Source organism: Seriola aureovittata, chromosome 7 (genome assembly GCF_021018895.1).
Source record: "Seriola aureovittata isolate HTS-2021-v1 ecotype China chromosome 7, ASM2101889v1, whole genome shotgun sequence".
Taxonomy (NCBI): Eukaryota; Metazoa; Chordata; class Actinopteri; order Carangiformes; family Carangidae; genus Seriola; species Seriola aureovittata.
This window is the reverse complement of record NC_079370.1, coordinates 14,657,462-14,668,850: the sequence shown is the minus strand read 5'-3', so window position 1 is coordinate 14,668,850 and position 11,389 is coordinate 14,657,462. Positions and strand designations below refer to the sequence as shown.

Here is an 11,389-nt window from a genome sequence, read left to right as displayed (position 1 = left end):
AGCCTGGTGATACTGCTTTAGATATGCAAAACAAGGCCTCATTGTCAGCTTTAGAAATATGATTCAGTCATGTTTGCTTTGACTTGATTTGTTGATTATACTTTGTATTATTAATCTGAATCTGCACAGTACCTAGAAACTTAAATTATCGAATAAAAAGTTGCCCCTGAGTTAGAAATATAAAGTAGTAAAATGCAAATATTCAATTACAGCGCTCTAAAGTACCTAAAACTGTACTTCACTACAATATTTGAGTAAATGTATTTAGTTATTTTTCACCACTGAATACATAATAAAATTTCTCAGCCTATTTCATGCACTCAAACATCAGCCTATGCTGGTGCATCCTGCCCTGTAAACTGTCCCTTTGAGCAGCAAAATTCTTTGAAATTTTAGTCAAATTATACACCTTATAATTGATGACAAAAACAAGATACACAATGTAAAATTCATTATTTGCATTTATTTCTGTAGGAAATATTTCAGAATGAAAAATCTTAAAAATATATTGTTTCACAAAATCAATACATCTGGCCCCTGAGCAACTTTTAATGCATAAAATTGTATACATTATAAAATTTCAATAAATCCATATTAATGATACCTGAGGTAAAATCTTATAGGTCAGGACACCGTCATTGAAATCACATATTCAAGTATGTAAACAAAACATTATTGTGCCTGTATAGATCGGAGCAATGTACATTTTTATACATTTTGTTCCCTTTGTTCAAACATGACGCTGTGCTCACATTAGTCCTCATTCATCAGCACAGTCAGAGTCCATTGTTACATTTAGTCTCAAACCCACAGGAATATGGTCTGCAAGGCCAGCCAGCTGGGTTATGAAGGTCACCTCTTCGATTTCCTAGATGGAGACAAAGAGAACGTGCGGTTTTCACAATGCTTATTCTTTTTCATTGGAGATACAGTAGCTTGTGTTTTAAGCACTGACTGACCTGTAACTTGAATGAGACAGAAAGAACGGAGAAGAAAGAGAGAACCGAGTAGACAAAAGGGTAAAAACACAGTGGGATACATACTGTTCCGCATTGTTTTGAAATGGAGCTTTCGCGGTACAGGATGTAGTCGATCCGACGTCCAATCCACGGCTGGCCAGGCTCAGGGTAATCAAATGGATGGCCGTCTTCAGGAACAGGAGGAGAGATATAATGCTTTCTCAGCTCTTCTGTTTCCAGAGTTCTACACAGAGACAAAGAGAAGACAGAAAGGATCTGCATGTCATTTAAGGGAATAAACTATGAGTGAGGAGTTCTGTTAACATCACATTAGTGGTGCTGTTCTAAAGACATTGAAACTGAGTGTACCTTTGTAGGTTCTCTGGGGTATTTACGTCATCTTCATACAACTTAGGCTGCTCCAGTAGAGTACCTTTGGAAGCAAATCATTGTAATACCCTATGAATGTCAGCGTATAGCATAAGTATGCAGCATTTAATATAGTTTAATGGTTTCAAATGCTACAAACCAATGACCCAGGGCTTCTCTTTTCCAGGCCCTGCCCTGCAAGGATCTCTGTATTCATTAAACAGGCACTGATTCTGTTCCAGGGTGTCATCTAGACAAACAAAAACAACATTTATAGACTAAAAGAACTGATGGTAAAATGGAAAAATCTTATTAAAAAATTGTCAGAGACATAGACGTACTAGGTGAGCAGTTGTCAAAGTTTAAATCACCACAGAGCACATCAAAAACAACGTCTTCATCAGGCTGTCTGTTGGCAGCTTGAAAATCACCAATCCACTTGGTTACCATGTTCATCTGATCACAGCGCATTTCCGCATCATCTAATAAGTAATCACAGAAAAGCAAAAAGAAAAGAATAAGTTTGTTTCCTCATAAATAACAATACAAAACTTTCTTTTAACCTGAGCAAACCATATCACAAAACGTCACTTGCCCTCTGGTGCATGAAGGTGTGTGCAGTTAACATAGCCAACCAGTTTCTTCTGTTTCTTATTCTTCCCAATAAGTACCTAAGAATATCAAAAACCATCATTACATCATATTTTCACTATCGTAACAGTATTACAAAATCCTGACTAGTGATTGTGAATTTTGTAAAACAGAAAACACAACATTAGTAACTGACAGTGGCTTCATTCACGATATTAAGCAATGTACCTTAGCAGAAAGGAGGCCCTTAGAAGCCAGTGCGTCTTCCCCACTGCTGCTGGGAAAGCAGTGGTACTGGGCTTCGAGCACTGGGAATCGGCTGGCTAGGAACAGACCACTGTTAATGAACTTGAAAGAGGAACATGTGCATGGTGGTTGGCAGGCATACACACCGACATCATACAATATGTGTCCAAATAGGGGTCTTAGTGCTTGGGTGAGTTTCCATGCAGCCCTCTTATCGAACACTTCCTGTAGGCACAATATATCCACATTGGCTGGAAACAGTGAGGACACCTCCACAGGTGCATCGTCCTGTTGGCGGAGACCTTGGGAGAACAGGGCTCGGGGAGCGCTCCGGTGACCTGTTCGTCCCTGCTGGTTGAAGTTCTCGTTGGAATTGTAGAGGGGAGAGGGTGACTCTGTCGAGGGCTGTTCTGTATCATCACAGGGCACACAAACCACGCGACTATGGGACTTTGGGATTGAAGCTTGTCCTTTAGCTGTGTCTGAATCGTGACTTGCCGGAGGCTGGGCCTGTCTTTCTGTAGCCCCATATGTAGCTGAGTTAACTGTGGGGAGTATGCTGCTGGAGGGGCTGAGAGTACCACAGCTGCTGGGGGAGTCAACAAAGATGCGGATATGGGGACGACTCACACCCTGCACAATGCGCTGACCAACTGTGGTTGCCCTGTGCTGGGTGTGTCCCAGGTTGTTAAAGCGAGCCAGGGAATCAGGCAAAAGACACAGGTTGGCTGTGGCAAAGCTAAATGATGCCTTTCCTACCAGCTCAAAGCCCCTGTGTATCTCCACCTCTGGTGAGGATGGTGTTGTTCTGTGGTAGCAAAAGGGTCTGCGGCAGGCCTGAAGGGGAGCCCAGAGCAGAAAGCCCAGGAGGGCAAAAGGGGCTGCAGTGAGAAAAAGGATGAAGAAGATAATGGTGCCGAAGAACACCTTGAGGCCGAAGAGGAAGCAGTCCTGTTTCTTTTGCTCCAGGGTGGTGGGCTTCCACACAGCAATGAGGCAATCAAGAAACCAGAAACAAGGGAAGATGAATGCCCATCCCACAGCATGGAGGCCTGCAACAAAGTCATTAGGAAAGGGAGATTCCTGCAGGGCCATGCCTCTGCCCCTTTTCTAAGCAGCAATCAGGATCCTGTGGAAAGTTTCTCCTTCATAGGCTCCACTGGACACTAAGACAGGAGGAAGAAATCAAAATGTTATGACATGGTTCTGTTCTTGCAACCCATATAAAAATTTACAGTGACAATTCTCTGGAACAACTGGCTTTTATCTCACACTGACTTAATGCCCATACATGCAGTTGTGGAAAACATGAGGCAACTTACAGCTGTAGTGACATGAATGCAATAGTCAGACGCAGCGGGAAGATCAGATTGGCTTACTGCAGGCTTATGCAATGCATCATGATCACTTTTAAAGGAGGCAAAGAGAAAAACATTGTGTAAACTGTGTATAATCCTGCTGTCACCATCTGCACGGTGTTGCTAACCACTGGCAAAATACGACTGCAATGACGAGCCCGAACACAAAATGTGTGTGTTTACATATCAATTATGCTGTGTAAAGTCACTGGGTGTGGTAAAAATGATGATGAGATAAATATTTATTCTAATCCTGTACTGCCAAGTTTTCATGTTCTTTCATCCTTAATAAAAAAGAAAGCAGAACTTTGTATTTGAGAAAACAATTTTGTATTTTGATTGACTTTTCCTTCTTCTGTATAGAGGTTGGGTGGGAAATTGGGAGCTTGTTAATATGGGAATTCATCAATTTCCTGATTTTCAATGTTTTTGTTATATACCAAAATAAAAAATAAAGAGTAGAAAAAAAGAAAATAATATCTCAACTATAATACATTCACAACGTGTGATTCAGTGACACCAATTCAAGGTCTGGCTACTAACCTGATACTAACGCTGTATACAGTACTGTCTTGTGATAAATAATGCCGTAAATACGGCTTTAGAGTGGATTTGCCCTTTAACGTCAGTGTGTTGCATTCAAGGATTCACTCCCATTGTAGACAATGGGCTCAGATGCTTTAGTTAAAGATGGACAAAGATGGACATTCCTTCATGAAATGCAACCAGGGAGCTGAAAATCCCCAACATTCAACAATCTCCGGCTACACACGTAAAGACCCCTTTCAAAACAGGCTACCATCATCACGAAACCTCTGGTCGTCAAGGGAAAGCGAGGTTTCGGTGTCGTTGTGTCCGTCCAGTCGATACTCAAACAGGTAGGTACGGGGAGTATCAGGAATAGTACTCTGGGCATTAGGTATGCTAAGCTAACACTTTCACTTTTAAACGACACAGAAAGACATTCAAAACTACATAAACGTTGGTGTGCATGCCCGCAACACGTCAGTCTATCATTATCGCACATGGTTTTTCAACTCTCAAGCTTTATACATCCTGTATAGTCTATGTACATGTTAGTTATCACAAATAAAAGCTGACACCTGCCCTGTTGCGTAGCTAGCTTACACACTACGCTAACGTGGTATAGTCCTAATGATCTTACCTTACCGGGGCATCATGATGAACATATGCATCGACCAGCATACTTATGTATTTATTTCATTGCATTTAATTACTAGATCGTCACATGTTCAAATGAAATTATTAGTTTTCATCTTAGAATAATAATAACCAGATCAGTAGTAGGCTATAAGCCCACCCTGCTCTCAGCTACTTATCATACTGGCGTTATTAAGCCACACCCTAAAGGAGTTGTCATCGTGTCGGGCCCGTCTGACACGTGACCATACCTGAGCCGACCTTTTACATTAAGGTTTTTTAAAACTTCTGAGTGTTATAGTTACAGTAATCAACTAAGGTGTATTTCATTTTTAAGTATCCCAGTTAAATAGGCAGTGACTTCTCCAAACATTTTACCAAAGGAAACATCAGAAGAAAATATGTATAAAGACTGAGCCATAATTAAAAATGTCTTGTTTTATATCCCATTCCTAGCATTTTTGGATTGGTTTATTTAATGCCACATTATCATGGATGCAAAGTTTGGACACACCTTATAATACAATGGTTTTTCTTTATTTCTATTATTTTCTACACTGTATAATGATGCTGAAGGCATTACAACCATGTAATAACGTATGGAATTATGTGGTAAACAAAAGAATTGTATATAAAGCAAAATGTTTTAGATTTTAGATTTCTTCAAAGAAGCCACCTTTTGCTTTGATGACAGCTTTGCACACTCTTGTCTCAAATGGCTTCATGAGGTAATATATAAATATATATATGTTGAGCACTTGTTGGCTGCTTTTCTTTCACTCTGCTGTCCAACTCATCCCAAGCCATTTCAATTGGGTTTCAGTCAGGTGATTGTGGTGGCCAGGTCATCTGATGCAGCACTCCTACACTCTCCTTCTGGGTTAAATAGGCCTTACAAATGATGATCCCACTAAGCGCAAAAGAGATGGGATGGTGTGTCGCAGCATAATGCTGTGGTAGTGATGCTGGTTAAATGTGCCTTTAATTTTGAATAAATGGCCAACAGTGTCACCAGCAAGGCACCCCCACACCATCAACCTCCTCCTTCTCCATGCTTCATGATGGGAACCACACACAGATACTATCTATTCTCCTTTTCTGCATCTCACAAAGACACAGCAGTTGGAACCAAAAATCTCAAATTTGGACTCAAACTACTGATTTCCACTGGTCCATTCATTGTGTCTTGTAGCCCAAGCAATTCTCTTCTTATTGGCCTACCTTATTAGTGGTTTCTTTGCAGCAATTTGACCGTGAAGGCCTGGTTTACACAGTCTCCTGCGGACAGTTGACGTTGCGACGTGTCCGCTACTTGAACTCTGTGAAGCATTCCTGTAGGCTCTAATCTGAGATGGCTTTAAATTGTGGATTTCTGAGGCTGGTAACTCTATGAAATAAATCCTGAAATAAATTAATTAAGTAATACATGTAGAATTATATAGATAAAAGTGGTTGAAGAATCTTTGAAGAATTTGAAGAATCTAATATATGAAACATATTTTGTTTATTGTAGCACTTTTTTGTTCACTACATAATTCCAAACGTGTAATTTAATTTTTCTGATATGTCATGAGTATTGTTCTACAATGTAAAAAATCAAGTCAATATAAAGAAAAATCTCTGAATGGGTAGGTGTGTCTAAATTTCTGACTGGTACTGTAGGCTACTTCCTGCAAATTTAATTACTACGTAAGAGAGAGAATAGGAAGGCACTTCAACAAACTCCTGTTGATAGCTCTTACTCCTTCAAGTGATATTATTCCAACCATAGACTCATCGTGTATCAACTAAACAGAACTTTTCCAAATTAAGGTCCATAATAGCCTGGTTCCAGACCTCTGAATTGCCACCTAGCTACAACTCTTGTTCATCGTGAACTGAAACAAAATGGCAGTTCAATCTGATTACCATGCCAGGTCCATGAGAAGCTCATTCACCATGCTGTACCTCATGATCCATGATGTGGTGCATACCATACATCCTTTATGCTTAGCAGACATCAATGTGGTTAATTGATTATTTCTTAAGAAATTATACTGCCCCAGAATATCATTGATTGTCGATTGAATATCGATTGAAGTAAATCACTATTAGATTTATTTTAACAAGTTGCCCGTTTTGGTTGTATATGAAACAGTTTGAGAAACACTGAATGCTTCATGTCTTTATGGCTGTTTAATTTCACCATGCATATTTCCAAAGTGTACATGAATAAGCAAATGTGTAACAGTGAATTTATTTGTGGTTTGATGAATGGCAAATTAATTTGATAACGCCCCTTATACCCTTCGCTCCCTTTTGAGGGGGACTTCCACTGCCCTAAATGAGACTCTTTTTATGGGGAGCCAGAGCTCAGGGTGTCTTTCCACACCAGGAGTACCGGGATTGCCAGGCCTTGATGGCACCGCAAGCCCGATCCCAAAGGTGAACAAACCTTTGTGTAAGCAGCGCTGGAGGTAAACGCGGTTAACTCTCACTCCCTTGAATGAACCTCAGGTAGACACTTAACCAAATGGATGAGACCTCCCTCCTGTACCTCTTTTCTAAATATGCCAGGGAAAGGCCTCACTGCCAGGAACAGCGCGATAGTTGGTCAGCTTAATATAAATGAACTCTTGACAGTTCCTTGCATACACCAGCCTGTTCTTAACGAAACCTTAAAGAATGCTTTGGGCTCCCAGCATCTATCTCAGCCCTATTTGAAGTTAACCTCTAGCCATCATGTGGAGGGGGCTTACCTTCAAGCAGGTTGGTGTACAATGTGGTGTCTTAAAAAAAAAAAAAAAAAAAAGTTTAAGCCCTTTATTTTGGGTTAACGAAAATTAGTCTCTGGATGAAACTGAGTGTCTAAAAATCAAATTTAAAAAAATAAATAAATAAAAAAGAAAAAGCTGAGAGTCATCAGGAAAATGGAAAAGAAGCTTCATGCCTTACATTTTGCCTCCCTTATATACATTAAATAGAGGAACTAACTCATCCTGTTGTTCACAAACATGTACATATATAGACAAAAGTTCTGTTTTTAGGGTGAAACACAGTTTACACGTCCATGTACATATTTGGGATAATACATTAAATACTGCCATGAGGAAAGGCACAAATCACTGTCAACGTGTTGCACCTACAACTGCTAGGGGGCACCTGGTTATACAACATCCACACACTGAAAGAGACAAGAGGCCCTAAGCGCATCTTGTTGCGCAACATCTGCTTACTGCAAGAGAACTTGAGCAAAATACATTTCCCCTTTTTACTTTGTTACGTCCCTTAGTTGGAGCTAGGGGTGACAGGAACCGTAACATGACAAATCAAGAATTAAAACTGAGTCAATGAGTACTTGAAGGTAGTTTATTGTAACCTGAAGGTCTCAACAAGGAAGTCCAGTGTGGGGGAGGAAGGGACAAAGGTGGTGTGCCAAAGAAATGAACCCAATAAAACAAAATGAGGCCTCAGCTATCTGGCACATAACAACTTAAACATCAAGACTAACAAAAGGCCTACTTTTCAAAGTATTACATGACAGAATAGAGTATAAAAATATAACACTTAGCTTGTAAGATGAGCAATAAACAATACATGTAAAATATGGAAAAAAGTATGTATGGTGAAAGAGTACATATTTACTGAGCATAACTTGCTGAACACATCAATTGAGCATAATACTAAGCATGACTTAAGTATATCATCAAATGAATATTTGAGTTTATGGGTACATATAAGAACAACAGATAAAATTGAGTTCATTAATATAATATATGCAAACAAAACCAAACTTATTAAGGCTAAGTAACTACATGACTTGGATATGTGTGTATATTAAAGTAAAGAAGTTCATTGTTATTTACACCAAATTAATTCCAAATCAACAAAGCAGCAATAGGGATTGGTTGGGATGATGAAGAGAGCTGAAAGTTCACTCTTCTTCTTTTGCTCCCTTCAACCATCTGTTTATCCATCTGTAAAATGGCAGGTGTTTCTGTGTGCAAAAAGTAAACAAACGAAATTTATCTTGTCATATCATTAGTCAGTGTTTATTTCCAAGTTGTGGATGGTGCAAGCTTGCAAATTTGGTTGATATGCCTTTGAATACAGTCATTTCCAGAGAAGAAGAGGCTTTCTATCCTTCTTGGCCACGTTGCAGAGACAGGTGAGCACAAGCAGCAGGTCCTTCTGAAGTTTTCTGGGTGCTGTGGTCACTATCAGGTTCCTCAGAAAGACTGGGTTGTTGTAGTCCATTGCCTGAGTGCTATTTTCAACAGGCCTCTCCTTCAGGATCCCATAAGTGTTGACAGTAAATTCAGTGAAAGCAGGGTGAAGTGTTATTTTATACCCGAGCTGTTTCAACCGTTCCATGAGGTCAGTATACCTCTGAGTGAGATGAAGCCGATAGCCTTCATCCACCTGACCTGTCAGCGGATGTGTGCTAACCTACAAGAGAGGAAGGCAGGCTTGAGAGTCATGTAAGTGGAATGTTACGGTAAGTGTTTTTCTAAATGAACTGATAATGGGGCGAGCTACTTTGTACAGATTTGATCTGTAATGTCAAAAAAAGAACATTTTTTTCTTGAACTGTCCACAAGCAGGTTCTTGATAAAAACAAAAACTCTTCCTTTAAATGACTCGTATACCAATGAGGGATTTCTTACCTCTATGATCTTGTCTGGTATGTTGAGTAGTGTGAAACCGTAGAGCCTTTTATGTCCCTGGAAGACATGAGACAGAATCCTCCCATCCAGTTGGTAGGCAATCTCTCCCAGCAGCCTGTCTGGAAGTGCAATGAAATAACGCAAATTAATCAAACGTTTCTTTTAGGAAACACTAATATTACTTCTCTAAAATTTCTCCTTGTATGTAGGGCATCACTCACGTTTGACCTCAAGAGGAATATCAGCCTGGCAGCTTTGAGACTCTTCTTTCTCACTTGTGTCCCTGTGCACCGAGGTTTGTATGAAAGACTTGAAGTCGGCAGGGGATGAGGTTCGGTGTTCATGTTTGAATTTGGTTTGTTGTTGCAGGTCTTTTCTAAAGTGAGTCTCATCAACGGTGGTTTGCCACAGACTGGATGGTTTTCTTCCTGATGGTGAGCAAACTGATAACAAGGACGCCAGATATTATTCTTGTCAGACGTACTGCATATGGCAGAGTGGATACTTTAATGACACAGAGACACATCTGTTTTAACCCCTACACTGGGGCTTAACACTGATATATTATTGATTACTTTTAAGGATCACTATGGCCTGTGTCCTATTTCTTTTGCCTGTTCCACCATCACAGCTTAAAACCAGAGATGACAGAGTGTTTACGATGAGAGCCCTGAGACTCTGGATTGACCTGCCCGTGGAAATAAGGCTAATTGAGTCATTGACATCTTTGAAAATTCTTATCAAAACATACCTTTATCAGAACTTATCACAATTCTCCCCTCTTAGCGTCTTAATTTTACAAATCCTAAATATATTCACAAAATAACAGATCCTAAAAACATAACAGCCAGTGGGGTTGCCTATTCAAATGCTCACACTGAGGGAATTGTATTGAAAATAACATGACTTACAACCATGTAAATTCTGCATAACTAATCAAGTAAAAAAAAAATTGATTAAAAAATCCTTCACAAAATCTATCCCTGTAACAGTGTGATTGGAAGATTTACTGACATTGATAATAGCTGTATGTTTTGCAAGAAAAATTATATATTACTAATATATTTATTCAATAATGAGATTACCCTGTAGTTTTAAAAAGATTTTGTGGAATATTTGGTTGATATATATACATATATACATATGTATGTATGTATATATATATATATATACATATAGATATATATATATATTTATGTTACAGAATAAAGCTAAAATAGAATAGAAATTGCTTCTTACTTTGATTGTAAGCAGATCCCCCCTTCCTGTAAGATAATATATATTGTTCAAAACATACAAATGAGTAAAAAAAATTATCATAAAGATATACTGAGGTCAGGTTAAAAGATTTAGTTTTGGAAATGTGAATATAAAAGACAATTTCTTTGAAATTGTGTTGCTAGGAAACAATTTGGGCCATTTTTTTCCCTTGTCAACTGTTGCACTTACTTATAAAGTTGGATCCATTAAGAATGCTCATGCTTGGGACCATCAAAAGGCCTATACTTGTCCATGCTTGGTATTATTGTATTTTAGATAGATGGGACATCACATAATAAAAGTTATCAGTATTTATATCTAATAAATCTCATGTTCTAATCTAATCTTATATCTAATAAAAGTTCAAAATACAAATATTACTTTTAAAACAAAGGCATACAGAAATCCTAAATTTAGTTCCTGTCTTAAATTCATTTTCTAATTCCTACATCAACTCTGAACTGCATCGTAGCTGCCATCTAGTGGCAAAGAAAAACACATACAGTACCTGGTAACTCCTCCATAGTATCATTGTTGAAGCAGTGCATCCTGGCTCTCAGGTCTATGTTTTCCTTGACTACACTTAGCATGGATTTCAACTGATCATTTTCCTGCCTGAGGAGTTCATTTTTTGATAGCAAGGCACCAAAAGTTTGCTCCAGGTCCATTCTGGGGCTCCCAGTTTCACAGCTGAGCCACAAACACCCAAACCTTTCTTGACGCTGACAGAATCAAATCACAACAAAAGTGAATTCTCTGCTGGGATGTGACTCTGTCAAGATTCTCTCACTCCATAAAG

At 39.0% G+C, this 11,389-nt stretch overlaps 2 protein-coding genes across 3 annotated transcripts; both read right to left on the bottom strand.

Moving 5' to 3' along the window:
- Window positions 1-443: 443 nt before the first annotated feature.
- On the bottom strand, window positions 444-4,876 carry smpd5 (sphingomyelin phosphodiesterase 5). Of its 2 annotated transcripts, XM_056379675.1 has the most exons (9): window positions 4,689-4,876; window positions 3,488-3,572; window positions 2,148-3,331; window positions 1,924-1,999; window positions 1,670-1,810; window positions 1,489-1,578; window positions 1,329-1,392; window positions 1,044-1,203; window positions 444-868 (listed from the first exon to the last, which is right to left on the bottom strand). In XM_056379675.1, the coding sequence occupies exons 3-9, from the start codon at window positions 3,258-3,260 to the stop codon at window positions 761-763; spliced, it is 1,752 nt and encodes a 583-aa protein (XP_056235650.1). In that variant the 5' UTR covers window positions 3,261-3,331; window positions 3,488-3,572; window positions 4,689-4,876; the 3' UTR covers window positions 444-760. The 2 variants fall into 2 exon arrangements, with proteins under 2 accessions (XP_056235650.1, XP_056235649.1); XM_056379674.1 differs by lacking the exon at window positions 3,488-3,572.
- A 1,968-nt stretch (window positions 4,877-6,844) lies between these two features.
- LOC130172702 (speriolin-like protein) lies at window positions 6,845-11,266 on the bottom strand. Its single transcript, XM_056381573.1, has 4 exons — window positions 11,099-11,266; window positions 9,552-9,773; window positions 9,331-9,449; window positions 6,845-9,112 (listed from the first exon to the last, which is right to left on the bottom strand). Exons 1-4 carry the CDS (start codon window positions 11,256-11,258, stop codon window positions 8,777-8,779), a joined length of 837 nt encoding a protein of 278 aa, XP_056237548.1. The 5' UTR covers window positions 11,259-11,266; the 3' UTR covers window positions 6,845-8,776.
- Between the last annotated feature and the right edge of the window lie 123 nt (window positions 11,267-11,389).